Raw genomic sequence first — 19,437 nt, 5'->3', positions numbered from 1 at the left:
AAAACAGCGTTTATTTCAGCTCAAGGCCTTTATGAATTTAATGTAATGTCATTAGGCATTAGTAATGCGTCCGCCACCTTCGAGGGATTTATAGACACTATACTTCGTGGTTTCAATTGGGAAATATGAATGTGCTACCTAGACGATGTTTTCATTTTCGGAAAGACGTTCACTGAGCACAACGACCGGTTATCTCTCGTCCTGGACTGTATGCGCAAAGCTGGTCTGGTGCTTAACTCTAAAAAGTGCCACTTTGGTGCGCGTCAAGCGTTAGTACTTGGACACCTCGTTGACAAAGACGGCGTCAGACCTGATACTGCCAAGACTGCAGCTGTCGAGTTGTACAAGCCACCGCAGTCTGTCGAAGAGTTCCGAAGTTTATTGGGTTTATGCTCATACTTTCGGCGCTCTATTCATCGCTTTGCGGACATTGCACACACCCTAAGAGGGCTGCTTCAGAAGGATACGGCTTTCAAATGGACCGCAGAGTGCGAGTCCGCCTTCCGCCAACAAAAATTCCTTCTCACATCCCGCCCTGTACTTCGCCACTTCAATCCCTCCGTGCCCACAGAGATTCATACCGACACCAGCGCTGTTGGTCTCGGCACTGTGCTCATCCTGCGCTGCGACAACGCATAGCACGTAGTTACGTATGCAAGTCGCTCGCTCAGTAAGCCGCAGCGTAATTATACGGTCACCGAGCAGGAACGCGTCGCCGTCGTCTTCGCCGCTCAGCGTTTCCGTTCATATTTATACGGATGCCGGTTCACCACCGTAAGCAACCATCATGCCCTCTGCTGGCTCGTTAACCTTTGTGACCCGTTTGCGCATCTTGCACGGTGGGCTCTCCGGCTACAAGACTTGTACTACACAGTCGCCTACAAGAGCGGTCGCCCGCACGCTGACGCGGGATGTCTTTCGCAGTTGCCCCTTCCTGAGACGGAGTCTAACATCCATAACTTCGACCACTGCGTCGCGTCAGTGTCATCGTTTATTCTTGATTTCACCACATTCAAAGCGGAACAGCACAAAGATTATACACTGCAGTGTCTCATTGCGGAGGCTGAACACACATCCGGTGCAAACCATTTCTGTGTGCATTGCATGGTGCATGGTTCATTTCTGTGTCAGATGGTCTATTATGGAAGAAAAACTATTCATCTACAGGCCAGCGCTTCCTCCTGATGGTTCCGAAGAGCCTGTACACCTCTGTCTTAGAGGCCTTGCATGAGGGCGCTACATGTGGACATCTAGGGTCGGCGCGCACGCTCCACTGTATCTAGGCGCGCTTCTACTGGCCGAAAATGCGGGCTACGACTGAGTGGTTTGTCCCCAGCTGCACTCATGGTAAAGATTACAAGCGCCCAACTAGCGTTGCATCTGGTTAGTTTCACCCTGTGACTCCACCTGCCGTACCGTTCGACCAAGTGGGTATAGATCTCCTGGCCACATTTCACAAATCCTAACATGGGAACCGCTGTATAGTGGTTTCCGATGATTACCTTACTCGATATTGCGAAACAGCAGCCCTGCACCCATCTAGAGTGTATGATGTGTCCCCTTTTATGCTGCGCTCCATAGTTCTCCGTCATGGACTCCCAAAATTTATCATCAGTGACCGTGGTCGGCAGTTCACCGCCGACGTCGTGGAGCAGCATATCCGTTCCTGGGTATAGCATTTTTACCATTCCTCTCATTCCCATCCCCAAACAAATATGCTAACTGAGCGCACGAATTGAACGATCACTAACATGCTATCAATGTACATTGATTCAAAGCACAAAAACTCGGACAGCGTTCTGCCGCTCATCACCTACGCTTCCAATACCGCGCGCTATTAGACTACTGGCTTCAGCCCCTTCTGTTTACTATATTGTCACGAAGTGGTGACGGCAGTCGAAGCAGCGATGAAGACGGACAAAAGTGTCTTCTAAAAGAAAACTGTTTATTGGGCTGACTTGCACCCAAAATGGACTGAATCACTCGGCGGCGGCGAAGCGACAAGCGTGCTCGGCGGTCGTCGAACAGAATGCCCGCCGCTGTCGGCCGTGCTCAATTTAAAGCTGATGGCGAACATTCCAGATAAAGCGTGCAAAGTTACTAGAACATTCTAGAACAACGTAGAATCAGCTCTGCCTGGCTGCGACCAATGGAGATAAATCTAGTGGCGTCTTGCGTCGCAAACAAAGCGATAAAGTGGTGTGGCGGCAGATTTGAAAAACGAACAAATACTGCAAATACTTTCGGCATTACTCCCCTCTCAAAGAAGCATCGACCCGATGCATCAAAACAAATACTGCAACTAGTTAGAGAAAAACGCATCTCGCGAAAATAGAGCAAAGAAATGCAGCGGCCTTTAGCGCGCAGCCCCGCCGCGGTGGCTCAGTGGTTAGGGCGCTCGACTACTGATCCGGAGTTCCCGGGTTCGAACCCAACAGCGGCGGCTGCGTTTTTATTGAGGAAAAACGCTAAGGCGCTCGTGTGCTGTGCGATGTCAGTGCACGTTAAAGATCCCCAGGTGGTCTAAATCATTCAGGAGCCCTCCATTTCGGCACCTATTCTTCCTTTCTTCTTTCACTCCCTCCTATATCCCTTCCCTTACGGCGTGGTTCAGGTGTCCAAAGATATATGAGACAGATACTGCTCCATTTCCTTTCCCCAAAAAACCAATTATTAATTATTTAGCGCGCATAATACGGCTTCAGGCGGACTACATGGACAACTTCTGATCGTACGCGGCGTCGCATGGATGCAGTCGTTGCGTCAGGAATCACTTCATAATCTAGTTCACCTAGCCGACGAAGAACCTTGTACGGGCCGAAAAAGCGGCGCAAAAAATTGTCACTCAATCCACGGCGGCGAATGGGCGTCCGCACCCAGACTTGGTCTCCTGGTTTGTACTCCGTGTTCCGTCGTCGTAGCTTGTAGGCTCTGGTGTCGGACCGCTGCTGATCTTTGACCCGTAATCGGGCAAGCCTTCGAGCTACTGCGCGTTGAAGGTAGGCAGCAACGTCGACGTTCTCTTCTTCTGTAACGTTGGGCTGCATGGCGTCTAGCGTGGTCGTCCTCCCTGCCTTGGACGAGCCTAAAAGGCGTCATCTGGGGGGTCTCCTGCACTGCGGTGTTGTAGGCGAAGACGACGTAAGTTAGGATGACATCCCAGTATCGACATACATGGCGGGCATATCGGCGATGGTTTTGTTCAGGCGCTCGGTCAGTCCGTTGGTGTGCGGGTGGTATGCAATTGTCCTCCGGTGGCTGGTTTGGCTGTAACGCGGGATGGCTTGCGTTAGTTCCGCCGTGAATGCTATTCCTCTGTCCGTGATGAGCACATCGGGGGCGCCGTGTCGAAGAATATTGCACTCCACAAAAAATTTGGCTACTTCTGCTGCTGTTCCGTTCGGTAGGGCTTTTGCCTCGTTGTAGCGGGTCTGGTAGTTGGTCGCTTTGATGATCCACTTATTTCCAGATGTTGACGCTAGAAAAGGGCCAAGCAAGTCCATCCCCATCTGCTGAAAGGGCCTTGAGGGAGGTTCAATGGGGTTCAGAAATCCTGCTGGTCGTGTGGGAGGGGTCTTTTGTCGCTGAAAATCTCGGCAAATTTTCACATAGTGTGCCACATCGGCAGACAGTCGGGGCCAGTAATACTTGTCTTAATTGCGGCGGAGGGTACGAGTAAACCCGAGATGTCCAGCTGTCGGCTCGTCGTGTGAAGACTGTAGAACTTCTTCGCGGAGAAAAGCAGGTACAACAAGGAGGTAAGCTGTTTTGCTCGCTGTAAAGTTCTTCTTCACAGGGACCTCATTCTGCACACAAAAGGAAGACAGTCCTCACTTGAATGAAGCGGGGGGTGAAGAAACCTTGCCTTCCAGGTACTCGATGAGGCCTTTTAGGTCGGGGTCCGAGCGTTGCTGCTGAGCAAAAGAGCTGGGATTGATGGTACCCAGGAAGGCGTCCTCATCGTCGTCCTGCGGCGGTGTATCTACAGGGGCCCGTGAGAGGCAATCGGCGTCAGAGTGCTTGCGTCCGGACTTGTAAACGACGGTGACGTCAAACTCCTGGAGACGCATACTTCATCGAGGGATTTGGCCAGAGGGGTCCTTGAAATTGGCAAGCCAGCACAGCGCGTGGTGGTCGCTGACCACCTTGAACAGTCGTCCGTAGATGTAGGGGCGGAATTTCGACGTAGCCCAGATGATGGCAAGGCACTCCTTCTCAGTTGTCGAATAGTTTGCTTCAGCCTTGGAAAGGGAACGGCTAGCATATGCGATGAATTTCTCCTGCCCGTCGCTTTTTTGAACGAGGACGGCGCCTAGGCCCACGCTGCTTGCGTCGGTATGAACTTCAGTATCGGCGTTTTCATCAAAATGCGCAAGGATCGGTGGGGCCTGTAAACGACGCTGAAGTTGCTTGAAGGCTTATGCTTGCGGCGCTCCCCATTTAAACGGCCGTCTGCCTTCGTCAGATGGGTCAGAGGCTCCGCGATGCGCGAAACGTTTTTCACAATTCGTCGGTAATATGCGCACCGTCCGAGAAATCGGCGCACTGCTTTCTTATCGGCCGGCGGTGGAAACTGTTCAATAGCAGCTGTTTTCTGCGGATCTGGGCGTACTACCTCCTTGCTAACTATGTGGCCTAGAAACGGCAGCTCCTCGTAGGCAAAGTGGCATTTCTCTGCTTTCAAGGTTAGGCCAGACGACTTGATTGCGTCTAGTACTGTTCGCAGTCTTTTGAGATGCTCTTCAAAGTTCGAGGCGAAGATAACGTTGTCATCTAAATATAACAGACATATTTTCCACTTCAGTCCTGCCAGCACTGTATACATCATTCGTTGAAACGTCGCTGGTGCGGAACAGAGACCAAATGGCATTATCTTGAACTCAAACAGCCCATCCGGAGTGATGAATGCTGTCTTTTCGCGATCTCTTTCGTCGACCTGAATTTATCAGTAGCCGCTCTTGAGGTCCATGTATGAGAAATGTTTGGCGTTGCAGAGGCGGTCCAGTGTGTCGTCGATGCGGGGGAGGGGGTAGACGTCCTCCTTTGTTATGTTGTTCAAGCGGCGGTAATCCACGCAGAATCGAAGTGCGCCGTCTTTCTTTCTCACTAGAAAAACCGGTGCTGCCCATGGGCTGTTGGAAGGCTGGATGACGTCGTCGCGAAGCATTTCTTCGACTTGGTCCCAGATGGCTTGTCGTTCTCGCGGTGACACACTGTAGGGGCTTTGATGGAGAGGTCGGACGTGTTGGTCCGTTATAATTCGATGCTTGGCAATTGGCGTTTGTCACACCTTCGGCGATGTCGAAAAACACTCACAGACGCTTTGAAGCATATTGCGGATCTGGTCTTGTGTGTTCCGATGCAGGGCTGCGTTGATATCGAAAGTGGCGAGTTCTCTTGGTCAGGCGAATCTTCTACGGAGAGGTCGGAGAGAGCGAAGGAGTCTCGTACGTCAGATATTTCGTCGAAGAAAGCAATCGTCGTTCCTCTGTTAATGTGCCGGTAATCTTCGCTGAAGTTAGTCAGCAGTACTTCGGCCTGGCAATTGCAGAAATGTGCGATGCCTCTTGCGATGCTGATTCCTCGGTCTAGAAGCAACTGCATGTTCCCCTCGTTGATGGCTTCAGCGTTCATGACTTTCGTGGCGCCTACGGCCACGATAACGCTTGATCGGGGTGGGACGCTCACTTCTTCCTCCTGGCCACTCAGGGCAACGTGATTTTCCCCAGATTTTATCTAAGCGATGGCTTCGTTCGTCGAAAGCAAGATCAGCTTGGATCGCAGGTCGATGATCGCGTAATGCTCGTTAAGGAAATCCATACCCAGATCACTTCGCGGGAGCATTGCGGTAGCACAACAAAGGTCGCAGGATAGGTATGTCCTTTGATAGTCACTCGCGCTGTTCATCGTCCTGATGGTGTAATGAGGTGGCCCACTGCGGTGCGAATTTGTTTGCCGTCCCAAGCCGTTGTGACTTTTCTCAGCTGCGCAGCGAATGATCTATTCATCACCGAGTAATCGGCTCCTGTGTACACTAGAGCGGTAACATTCCGGCCGCCGATAGTCACTTCTAAGTCGGAGGTCCTGGCTCTTGCATTGCATGCCGCTCTCGGCGTCGGGTCACGGCTTCGTCGAGTATGCGAGTCACGGGTTGGGCGTGTGGTCGAAGCTCCTCTGGGTGGCGGCGTCGATTTCAAGGTAGCTTGCGTCGTGGTCGGGGTTGTCATTTTGTGCGGCGTCGGTGCAGCGAGAGTAGGTTCTTCATGCGGCGTCGCGGGTGCAGCGTCTTCATGGGGCGTGGTCGGTGGAGAATCTTCGGCGTTTCGCTCGTGAGCAACCTCACCTCCAGAGGTTGCGGCCTTTAGTTTCTCCTACGGGGGCTGGGAGACCTTCCTCGTACCGCGGCTGCATAGCTGCGGCCTGGCGACGCAAAGCACGAGGTTGACGGCGATGGTGAGCGCGAAAAGTGGTTCGGCGTGTACTCCTCTCGACGCAGGTGCTCGTCGACTTCCTGCGGACGTTGTCCGAAGCGTGGTCGTGGGGCGTTAACCGCAAATCCTCGAAGATCGATACGTCGGTACGGGCAGTGACGAAGAATGTGGCCGGCCTCACCGCAATGGAAGCACAACGGCCGGTTGTCGGAAGTCCTCCAGGCGTCGCATTTCCTGGGGCTTGAGCGTCAGTCATAGGCTCGGCGGGCGGGGGCTTGGAGGCGGCGTTGTGGAACAAGTGGCTCAACTCGGGGATGACGTAGGGGTTGTCGTTGGGGCTGAGCAGTCCTTACTGCAGCGGCGTAGGTAATGGCCTGGGGTTCTGTGGCCATCGGGTGCCAAATGCCTGTTGGACTTCTTCCCGTACCACATCCATCAGACTCGCTGCTTGTGGCTGTGGGGAGGATGGCAGTAATCGGCGTATCTCCTCTCGGACGATTTCGCGGATAACTTCCCGCAAGCTGTCGCTGGTGGTGGTCGTCCTGTCCGATCGGATTGCACTGCCAGAGGAAGGGCGATTGTACTGCCGAGCTCGGACGTCGAGGGTCCTCTCAATCGTGCAGGCTTCTTGCATGAATTCCTCGACTGTTTTTGGCGGCTGGCGGACGAGGCTGTCAAAGAGTAGTTCTTTTACGCCGCCCATTAAAAACTGAACTTTCTTTTCCTCCGTCATCTCGGGGTCGGCGCGGCGAAATAGGCGCTTCATCTCCTCGACGTAACCGCGGACGGGCTCATTCGGAAGCTGTATCTTGGACTCGAGGAGTTTTTCGGCTCTTTCTTTGCTCATGACACTGGTGAATACCTTGAGTAGTTCTCTCTTGAATAGCTGCCATGTCGTAAGGGACGACTGGTGGAGGTGCTGGGTAGTCGCAGCACCTCCCCCAGATGTCACGTAGTGGTGACGACAGCCGAAGCAGCGATGAAGACGGACAAAAGGGTCTTCTAAAAGGAAACAGTTTATTGGGCTGACTTGCACCCAAAATAGACTGAATCACTCGGCGGCGGCGAAGCGACAAACGTGCTCGGTGGTAGTCGATGAGAATGCCCGCCGCTGTCTGCCATGCTCAATTGAAAGCTGATAGCGAACTTTCGAGATAAATAGTGCAAAGTTACTAGAACATTCCGGAAAAACGTAGAATCAGCTCTGCCTGGCTGCGATCAATCGAGATAAATCTAGTCGCGCCTTGCGTCGCAAACAAAGCGATAAAGTGGTGTGGCGGCCGATTTGAAAAACGAACAAATAATGCAAATATTCGCGGCAATATACTCGTTCCTTACGCTACACCCTGGAAACCATCCTAACATTTTCTGCCGAGCCTCATGAAGATCCCCCCCTCCCCCCATCGCCGAGACACTTTGTCTCGCCGAAGAGGCCAGGCGTCTTTCCCGCCTTCCTAAACTCGCCTCCCTTGATCGGTCCAAAGCGCGGTACGATACCCACCGCCATCACGTCACTTACAGCACTGGTGATTTGGTCTTGTTGTGGCGGTCTTCCCGAAAGAGGGGATTGCCTCAGAAGCTGTCGTTCTGCACTAACTGAAGTGACTCATGTTGGCCGGTTGAAGCCCTACTATTCGCGCGATGCTTTGTAACTCGCCCTGCGGGTTACGACTGCGTAGGGAGAAGTCTAACGCCCATGAAGACGCGATGCCTAGCCTATTCGGTCGGTATCGTCGACTACGAAGAAGATGAGGAGAACCAGGTGGATGCGTCTCATGCTCGGCAAGCGGAGCCCAGCTGGTTTCAGTCGCTCGTCGTGGTCTGAATAAACCACCGGTCGTAACAATATATATATATATATATATATATATATATATATATATATATATATATATATATATATATATATATATATATATATATATATATATATATATAGAGAGAGAGAGAGAGAGAGAGAGAGGAAGAGTATCGGGCAGCCGCTCTGAACGCTCCGGTGCTCGTGTTTGTTCTTCGATACACTTTCCATTGTGACGTAGCGGCCCTTCGGACATTTAATACAATATTTATAATACTGAATGTTAGGCCATCAGAGCCTTTTTTATTGTACCTGTTAGGGTGATCTCCCCTCACTAATTTCTCAATATGAATATGAAGCAGCCATTTTTTGGACTTGAATAAGCATATACTCTAAGGAACAGAAGTTGTGTATAGTACTTTAGTTCCATTGTCCTTCACATACACACCATAACATAACCGCGTCGGTGGTCCACGCATGCGATGATAATTTTTAAATTTACTCACGGCTGCTTTGCTTCTTCGTGGTAATCATTTTTAACACAGACCAGCAAGTACGTCGCCTTTTGTAAATACATGACATCTCTGACTGCACTACATTCAGAATGTGTCAGTTATATAGATATATCCTTTCTTGCGTTTGTAGGATATATCTCCTACGTTCTTTTTCTTGGTTGTTTAATTAGGGAAAGAGAAGTAATTATGAATGAAATGTAAAAGGAATTGGATCACAATTTTACCAAGAACTTCTGCGCATTCTAGGCAAGCCGCAGAGCGTTGTCATTTCATCTTAAAAATTATCTATAGACCTCACTAATGTCGATGTAAAAGTTTGTTTGGACTAATTAAGAAACTCATTTCTCTGCAGAGCCCGCTGATCCAGTCAACCTGCGCCGTGAAGCTGCTACTGCAAACTCATTTACGGTGACCTGGACGCCACCGGAAGGGAGGTTCGACTCCTATTGGGTAGAAACCATGACTGACAAAAATGACAGCAATGTTTTTCAAGAAAACCGCTTGGGCTCTTGCGCCTTTGGCACGCATCTCCTACGCAACCAGACACGAGTTACCTGCGACCGGGCTACGCCCTGCACGAACTACACATTCACCTTACGAACACAAGTCAACGGACCACCGACGCGCAGATCGAGGGGTGCGACCATCGCAAGCATCTCTATTCCAGCGAAAGGTAATGCACGTTCTCTCCCTATGAAAAAAATGACGGGGCGCACTCACGAGCATATTTGTTGATGAGCCGGTTCTCGAAACTGATCCGTAGATAGGCATCGACCAGTGAGCGAACAGCTCATAATGCACAAAGTTTTCTTCCATGGTTTGTCAGTCATGTGGCGCTTGCAGATGGCACCTCAGCTATTGTCGCCATTTCATTGTTCTAATCACAGTGTCCTTTATCATTCCTTTAAAGCCTATTGCCAGGCTTCACTCAGCGTAGCATACCTAAAATCAAATAGATAGCAGTATTATTTTATTTCTTATTTAATTACAAATACTGCTGTCTCATACTTAGGACATAGCAGGACTGAGTACAGATTGCAATGCAGAATAAGAACATAAATAACTACAGAACCTATGAACAGGTCACATGATCAGACTATTCCACCGAGAACTTTTCGGGTGGCAATGAGCGAAGTGAACCATCAAGACTATTCCAGATTTCAACTGCCAGTAGAAGAAATGAAAATTTTAAACAGTTTTCGAGTGACCTGAAAGAAACAATGTTCAGTGGGCGGGTCCGTCGAGCAACACTGAAGGAGAAACCGCCGACGTAGCAACGGTTACACCCTCTTTTAGTCACGAAGCATCACAACGGCGAAGGCGGCTAGACGTCCAGGTGCGCCTCTGCTTGGTGAGCCGCGTGGCTTGCCTGTGCTCTGGGGCCTTAAGGTCAAACGCGCATAAAGATTGACTTCGGGAGACAAGTAGTAATACAGCTTTCGCTCCAAAAACGGAGGGCGCTAAAGCTTCACTTTCAAGTGTAGCACCCGGCATGGTTATCGGGTGTCATTCGTATCGCCCTCTCCTTCACCTGATTTCTAATTTGTGTGTTCATGATTATGCATTTACCCACCAGTACATGTCTCTAAGAAGCTTCAATAATTGAAAGACTGCAAGGTTCGCTTTTATTCAGCTTTCACAAATGAGCCTCTGTTTAGTGAACAGTTCACGTTGGTGCAGGAAGTTTACAGTGTGCCTGGCAGGCCACCTGAACGGTTGCCAGTTCTTGACGCATGGGTATGTCTTCCGCAACTTTGATGTGCAGGTGGAGTGCAGTGTAAGAAAGACGTGAGAATGTGTCTCTGCATTGCCGAATAGTGTGTGTGTACGTGAAGTATACGGTAGCTCAGCGGGATTGATTTCCATGCAATAAAGAAAAACGAGCCTTCATGGGCTAAGAGTAGCGTTCCTACATCGCAAGCCAAAGGTACTGGGTTCGGTTCCTACTACAACCACAGTAACCAAGTTTTCTTTCAGCTCTCAATTTTACCAATTCTTTGCTTCTTTTCCGGGACTTTTTTCTCATGGACAAAAACACCGCCGATGACGACACTGGCTTTTCTATGACAAGGGACAGTTAACGTTATCCCGTTAAAATATTATAACAGAGAACCGGCTCACCGGCTCCCCATCATTATCTTCATAAACCTGAATATGTCCACGGCAGGAGAAACGGCCTTTCCCACTGATCTCTGATTAATTCTTTCCTGTGGGTGCCCTGAAATCTTCCTACTCTCGTGGCTCCTGCTTTCACTGTCTGCCACCCATAGCTATGCTTGCAGTAGGTGGGTAGCTCCACTTCAAAGGACCTGTAATTATCTCATATGCAATATAATATCGGTGCTATATTAGCCGTAATTATCCACATATACTATACTATGCCACCATACTTCCGCAGTAAGCATGATAATCAACCGCAAGTCTTCAGGTATATTTACAGTGCAGTTCTAAAGTGCAGTAATTATCTTACATTATAGTACACTCACACTATTCTGTACCACCGCACCTTCGAAGCAAGCATGACAACCTTTTGCTAGTTTTTTGGGTATTTTTAGAGCGCAGCGTTGTCAGCGTAAAACGCCACCTGACAGGTGGCGTGGGAACAGGGTAGCTAGCACTGAGACACGCAACCTGCCGGCGGTGGCACGAGGCGCGTGAAGAGCTGCGCTGAAATTTTTCATTGCCGACTATGTTAATAGTCAATATTTTCATTTTGAACGTTGTAGTTCACTGCAGAAAACTTTTCTCTTTAACAGTTCATGGGCAGCATAGAGTAAAGCTTCAATGCGGCATCTTCCTCTTCATATTGATTTTTATTTTTATTGGTCTTCACTTTTTATGGATTAGTAAGACTCTGACCTTCTCTCTTCCTCGACGCCAGCGTTTATGTTACAGGAGCTATACATCATCTTCCCAGAGGGGTAGACGTAGTTTATAATGTTTACATGGCAAGTGATCTTTGATATTTTTATTTGAAAGCCCATTTCAATGCTTTCTTTAAAGACGGAAACAGACAGAAGCGAATCTTGCATGTTATACGACTTGTAGGTCGGCCATGCGAATGCGCAGATGTTGACTTGTAACCAACGATACAAAGAAAATGGTGCCATGCGCTACAAAAACCACAGTATAATCTCTCAGTAGCTGCAGCAAAACGATGAACGCACAGCAAGACGAATTAGCATTACAAAACTTGATATGGTACAATGAGAAACGAGCGCTGGCCTTCTGCAGAAGCTCGGAGATATGCAAGAAAAAAGGATAGATTAAAAAAGGGCACATGATTTGTGACAGGTGGTTCTGCTGTTCTCGGCTTCCAAATATTTGCAATGTTTATTGCCAAACCCCTTCAACAACACGCATTCGTTCTTTTCTACACTGTTTCCCACGATGTGTTTATCGGACCCGTTTCATTACTGGTGCACCACGTGGTATAAGAAACTTATTTTTTTCTTTTCCACTAGCTCCAGAACCACCGAGGAACATTACATCGGCCCGCAGAGGGACTTCTGTTCGGGTGCAATGGAAACAGTCCCTTTCGCCTGTTCTCATTTATTTGGTTAAAGTGTGCAACTGGTGCGCCTGGGGAGACTCAGATTGCTGCTGGACCAAGAACACAACAAACCCGTTCCTCGTCTTCAACCAGGCTGGCGACGAGGACTATTCCATGCAGGTCACTGCCGGCACACAGTGCGGTAGCGAGATCCTCTGGAGCAGACCGACCACTCAAGAATTTGTTTCCGGTAAGATTTTCTTTCTTTTATTACTTTAGCATTTCTAACCTTACTCTCTAGAGCGAGAGATAGAGGCAGTAATTTGATGAAAGGAAAGGTCTGTTATTCTTTACAAATCCATCTGAATGTTATTGTATATTCTGTCATCCTCCTGAAGGCCTCCGCACAATACACGTCGACCTTTTACCGAAACGCGTTCCGCCCTCAACAAACCTTCAACCAGCTCTATGACTGTCAAAAGCTGACCTTACTACCACCAAACCAGCTGCCTCCTCTGTAAAGCCTCCACCACTCAGCATTGCTCCCACCTACATTGACTGCCAGAAACCGCACCACTAACCCATGTCCAACGATTTTGGACAAAAGGTTTGAACATTGAAATAATATAACTTACTGGTAATACATATTGAAGGTAAAGGTCCATTCTTCTGAAATGCAGCAAAATCTTTTATAGTGCCTCCATCGCTCGCCTCAAGCACTTAAGACTTCCATAGGAACCGAATGGGGAACGCGTTTCACGATAGCAAAAATGTCAATGGTAAAAAAACTAAAGTCGGTCTTCGGGATAACGGGGGATATATTGATTGCTATAGTGAAATCTTACAATGTATGAAAAAGCTTCAATAATAAGTTCGTTCCTTTTCACAAACTCTTTTCTCCAGAATTGTTGGGTATGCACTTGCCTCCAACGAAAACTTCACTAACTACTTTCTTCTGCCCTTAACGAGACACCCACCAATCATCAGCTGATTTCCACCCTCAAGATGTCTCCACCCAGCCGAAGCCCACGCACCGCCGAAACTTAAACCTTGTGGCGAAATACAATCAGAAGAGCTACTAGAAAGCCAGATGTATGCAGTTAATAGACAAGGAGGGCAACATCATTAGCAATATGGATAAGATAGTTAAAGTAGCCGAACAGTTCTACACAACTCTATACAGTAGTCAATGTAAAAAGAACGTTAATGTGAGAGACAGTAGCGGACAACAATGTGTCGCTCCCCAATTAAGAGAGAAGAAGTAAAGAAAGGCATAGGAGCAACGCAAAAGAGAAAACCAGCTGGTGAGCATCAGGTAACAGCACATCTGTTGAAGAATGGAGAGGCAGTTGTGCTAGAAAAACTAGCCACCCTGTGTACACAATGCATTTTGGCCTCGACCGTATCAGAAGCTTGGAAGAATGCAAACATAATCTTAATTCATGAGAAAGGAGACGCGAAAGACTTGAAAACTTAGAGACCAATCAGCTTACTGTCAGTTGCCTACAAGGTATTTACCAAAGTAATCCATAAAAGAGTCAGGGCAGCCTTAGACTTTAATCAAAAAAATTATCAGGCAGGATTTCGTAAAAGATATCCCACAATAGATCAACTTCACACTATCTATCAGATTATATAGAAAATGCACAGAATATAACCACACCCTATATATAGTCTTTATTGATTACGAGAAAGCATTTGACTAAGTGTAAACCTCAGCACTCATACAGGCATTGCGGAATCAGGGTGCAGATGTGCCTTATGCCAAAATACCAGAAGATATATATAGGAACTGCACTGCTACCATAGTCGTCCATAAAGTCAGCAATAAGATTCCGACAAGGAAGGGCATCAGACAAGGAGACACGATCTCGCCAATGCTATTCACCGCCTGCTTACAGGTGGCATTCCGAGACCTGAATTAGGAACAGTTCGGGATAACTGTTGATAGAGAATACCTAAATAATCTATGATTCGCTGATGATATTTCCTTGCTGAGTCACTCACAAGATGGACTGCAAATCATGATCATTGAGGTAGACAGACAAAGCAGAACGGTGGGTCTAAAAATCGACATGCAGTAAACCAAAATAATGTTCTACAGTCTAGCAAGAGAACAGCTGTTCAGAGCTGGCAGCGAGGTGCTGAGAGTGGTAAAGGAATACATAGGGCAGGTAGTGAGAGCTCATCCAGATCTTGAGAGGGAAATAACTAGAAGGATAATAATGGGGTGGAGCACATATGGCAGGTTCTCTCAGGTCATGAACAGCAGGTTACCAATACCCCTCAAGAGAAAAGTGTACAACAGCTGTACCTTACAAGTACTCACCTATGGGGCAGAAACACGGAGGTTAACGAATAGGGTTCAACTTAAATTAAGGAGAACACAGCGAACCACGGAAAGAACAATTATAGGTGTAGCGTTAAAAGACCGGATGCGAACAGAGTCGATGAGGGAACAAAGGCGTGTAATGACATCAAATCAAGATAGACAAACGGGATTGGGCAGAGCATGTACTGCGAATGCAAGGCAATTGCTGGTTCTTAACGGTAACGGGTTGGATTCCTAGAGGAGGCAAGCGTATCAGGGAGCGGCAGAAGGTTAGGTGAGCGGATGAGATTAGGAAATTTGCAGGCATACCGTGGGCGCAGCTGGCAAAAGACAGGGTTATTTGGAGAGTCATGGGAGAGGCCTTTGCCCTGCAGTGGGTGTAGTCAGGCTGATGATGATGATGATGATGATGATGATGACTAGAAGGCGAATATTATAGCGACGAATTGTACAACGAATAGTGCTAACGCAGATCTGTCGCATCACCTCGCATTATGGCCTAGGCGTTTTTTTTTTCTTTTTGAAAAGCCAGTAGTTGAATACGTGCGTCACCAGTGGCAATGCAAAAAAACACGTTGCGATATGGTACAATCGAAAGCGTCGAATCAAATCTCGTCGCTGACGCGAGTCCTCACTATTAAGGTCACTCCTTATATCACTGCACAGTTTCGGAGCACGTCACGTTCACTGTGCTTTGAACACTAAAGCGTAATCTGCTGTGGCTAACCTCTTATTTTACAATACGTTTAGCGAGTAATGTAAAATGCAGAACGAGCGCTTTGAAGCCACTGAAAAGTTCTTGCTGAAATAAAGATCATTATCTGAATTATTTATGGCGTAAGTGGAAATTAACTTTGGAGATCGCCCTAGCGCAGTTGAGCACGTTGGTCCACTCACTATAATTTACGGAGTTGGCTATGGGTTTACGCTCTACACATATAGCGGGACATAAGTTTACGTAATCAAAGAAGCGGTGTTAAAGGCAAGGGGTATCTCTTCTAGGTTAACGCCAATGTTTTATCCATGTTGTTAAAATACGATAATTTTAATTATATTACAGCCTCCTTGCTTCCTTGTAAGAGTTTTTTTTTTTCTAGAATAACTATAAATTATTTTCACAATGCGGAAACAGCCAAATGACACTTAAGCTTCTGTGCCTAGTCAGGGATTGTGCACCACTTTATTAAGCGATGGCGACTGAAGCATTAGTGAAATCTGAGTAACATACCAGCTTTCAATAACTCAAACATTGTCTTAAAACTGCCTCGGAAAACATAAATTGTCTCTTCTGATCGAATGTAAACATATAAATTTTTGGTCAGGAAGAAGGGGGTGGATGTAAATAGGCAGTTGATGATCACGGCACTTCAGATCTAGAGTCCCTGTAAATATTACACGGTAAAAAATACCAAAATGGTATAACCTATATTATATTTCTGCTGCGAAGAGACAGCATGCTTTTATAATGTTTGGTGGGAGTGGTCATTCCAGAAGGGAAAAGTGCAGCTGAAGTGGCCCAAAGCACTTAATTTTCAAAAAGCTACTCATTCACATTTTAAACTCCTTACAGAGTTCTCCAAGATATGTACAGATAGCAATAACAAAATAATTTGCCTAACTGCACCCACTTCAGGACAGAAGCCTCTCCCAAATCACAATTAACCTTCTTCTGTGCCTTCTATGGACTCCTCCCCACCAACCTCATCTAATCTCAACCGCTCTCCCGACCTTCCGCTGCCCTTGCTATCCTTGCCTCGTCTTCGAATCCAGTCAGTTTTCTTTGAACATCATCCTTTCAATACCGCTCATAATACATGCCCCGCCCATGCCTTCATTCTTAGTGATCTCTGCTAATATGTCATTAATTTCTCTCTTCCTGTCTGTTAACACTACACCTATTATTTTCTTCTCATAGCTCCCTGTGTTGTCCTCAATATAACCACTACGGTTTTCCTTAACCCGTATATTTCTGCCCTCTAGATGAGTACAGGAAAGATGCAGCTGTTGTACAGGGTGTCCCGGCTAATTTCTTCGAAGGTTTAAAATTATGCCATTGCTTTTTAAGGCGACGCGCTGGGACGCGTTTTGCTGGCTATTGCATGGAGCAAGCAACATTATTTTTTGTATTCTGCTTAATTGAATAATAAGCCTAAGTAATGTAACCTTCATACAAAGAAGTTAGGCAGAGAATCTAAATTAAAAAGTTTTTGAACAGCCACAAATCGTCCCAATGGAGTTTATATCTTTCCAGAACTTGTTAGTTTTTGCCGCTCACTCCAGATGCCCGCGGAAAATTAAAAAAAAAATGCAACGTGACCTGCCCGCTTGCGCGCCGCAATTGCGGTGGTCTGAAATATTTCGCTTACAATGGAACAGGTCATTCAGCCGGGTGTGGTGCCGCCCTGGAGGTGACAGGGTTATGAAGCAGGCGCTGGCTATATGATTTAAGCCAGCCGAAGCAATAAGCTTCTGCTTCTCGATATCATAAACCGCTGCGAGAAAAGTATACCGCTGGCCTAAATCGGACTCGCAACGCCTTCATCGCAACCCTGTCACTTTTAAGCGGCTGCACAACCGGCTGAATGATCTGTTAAACATGTTAGTAGCCATTCATAACGACTGATTATGCAGTTAAGGAGAATTGAAAAAATAGTGTGACCTGTTTCAAAAATAGCCAGCAACATGCATTTAACACGATGGCAAGACGTGTGAGTTGGTGATGCATACTAGAGCGAAAATAGGGCAGAAGACGAGGACAACAAGGAAAGAAAACAGGACCAGCGCTTCTTTCCTGGTTGTCCTCGTCTTTTGCGCTATTTTCGCTTAAATGAACATGCATTTAGTCGTGTCGTTTAGAGTGCATCGGCATATTTTTAAGCCTTGTTGAAAGTTATCTGGGACAGCCGCCGCGGTGGCTGAGTGGTTATGGCGCTCGGCTAGCTGCTGGCCCGAAAGACGCGGGTTTGATCCCGGCCGCGGCGGTTGAATTTTGATGGAGGCGAAATTCTAGAGGCCCGTGTACTGTGCGATGTCAGTGCTCTTTAAAGAACCCCAGGTGGTCGAAATTCACGGAGCCCTTCACTACGGCGTCTCTCATAGTCTGAGTCGCTTTCGGACGTCAACCCCCCCCCCCCCCCCCCCTCTAAACCCATGAACCAAACCAGTTAGCTGGGACAGCCTGTATATCTTTTTCTTAATGAATATTCGTAAAACATCGTTCGTAATCTAAACGTACCTGTCAATTTCGCTCCACTCCATTCTTATTCTACACCTTATTCGACTCTAACGACGCTGATCTACCGTAGCAAACTACCCAATGTGTATTTACTACCTTACCACTTCAAACGCTTCACTGCATATCATAAAATTCTATTCCCGTCGGAGACCGTTCAACAATGCTTTGTTTTCTGCCTATTAATTTTTAGTCCCTTCTTTCTTATTTGCCTCACATGTCCGAGATCACTATTTGCAATCCTAACCGAGGGAACAAATTTTCAACCTTAAGGAAATTTAAAATTGAACAACTGGGTCTACTAAATATTGCCAATTTATTCAAAAACAATGTTTTCTGAGTCACATCAAGCGTCTACTTTTTGGTTTCGGGGTGGTGGACGATTGAGACTCAAGAGAGCGATGGGTAAAAATATTTTACGCCCATAAACATTGGGACAGTAATAAGGGAGTAATTATACACTGGCAGGCACCCAAGCGCAGCCAAACGACTACAGTCAAACGGCTTATTAGAGATTTACTCCACCTTGTGGGATTCCCCTGAACATTCGACCAAATGCGGTACATAAACAGAGTATTCGAGTTTTGAAAAGTAATATAAAGCCTATAAATTTTTCAGCTGTAATAAAATTGTAGGCGTATAATTTTCACTCACATGACTCTCAGTTCCAAGATGCAAATTGCACGTAAACTCTTGTTATATGCAAGAGAGTGACCCTCAGCCTCAAGCGGTTTCAATTTCCCATCGCAGTGCTTACCGATGTGACCAACCTCCATTTGGTAGAGGCCACTACCGACTCCTTTACCGTGACATGGCAGCGACCAAAGAGCCGCTTTGACTATTACATTGTCAAGGTCAGCGAATACGAGAGTAACAGTGGAAGCACCAGCGGCGGTTATCATCATGTGGGGTGGTGCCGAAACGGTACCATCATCCATCGTGATCAGACGCGATTGACTTGTGGGCAGATCGAGACGTGCGGAAATGTGAGCGTCACGGTGCATACCCACAGGAATGTGCCGAACGAACGCACCTCTGCTGGAGCCACACTACGGGGTATCTACTTTGCCGGAAAAGGTATGATGTTTAACAGCGAAAGCAGTTACAGGCAGCCCAACGCAAGCGACTCATGCCGTCTGTTCCGCTTCGAAGAGCAGCGCTATCCCGTGTGCAGTCCATGAAACAGCTGGCGATCAAGAAGCTGCTTAGCGCGCAGCACTTGAGATGGCGCTGCTGCTTCAATCTTAGGCAAACTAAAGAAACGACCCTAGAGCAAAATACGTGAAACCACCCTGTCCGCTACGTAGAGACAAAAAAAAAACATCGCTTCCATACAGAGCTCGAAAATTAGAAATTGAAATCCTTAAGTAAAAGGTGTAAGATAATTCAGTATAGAATCAAGCATCACTGAGGAGATCGTTTTTGCCTAGCATAGGAGGAGAGAGGGAGTGTTAAAAACATTAAACGTGTTTTGGAGGACTATAATGTTTTGCATTCTGATATAAAAAAAATAACCGGGGTAGCCTTCTAGAAGCGCCACTTTATTCTCCCTAATCTATCTTTATTCAAAACACACATGCACACTAAAGCCAGCCCCGCTTAGATTTTGCAAAACCAGCTTCATGCCACTTAGAAA

The 19,437-nt window shown here is 47.3% G+C and overlaps 1 protein-coding gene across 1 annotated transcript in view; it reads left to right on the top strand.

The window, feature by feature from the left end:
• Positions 1-19,437, top strand: part of LOC144103952 (uncharacterized) — an 86,399-nt gene that overhangs the window by 55,773 nt on the left and 11,189 nt on the right. Inside the window, exons 8-10 of the mRNA XM_077636677.1 lie at positions 9,097-9,417; positions 12,209-12,487; positions 18,552-18,878. Of these exons, the coding sequence (XP_077492803.1) occupies positions 9,097-9,417; positions 12,209-12,487; positions 18,552-18,878 (927 nt within the window). The remainder of the gene's footprint in view (positions 1-9,096; positions 9,418-12,208; positions 12,488-18,551; positions 18,879-19,437) is intronic.

The sequence above is a fragment of the Amblyomma americanum genome, chromosome 9 (genome assembly GCF_052857255.1).
Source record: "Amblyomma americanum isolate KBUSLIRL-KWMA chromosome 9, ASM5285725v1, whole genome shotgun sequence".
Classification (NCBI taxonomy): domain Eukaryota; kingdom Metazoa; phylum Arthropoda; class Arachnida; order Ixodida; family Ixodidae; genus Amblyomma; species Amblyomma americanum.
This window is presented reverse-complemented; position numbering and strand designations above follow the sequence as displayed.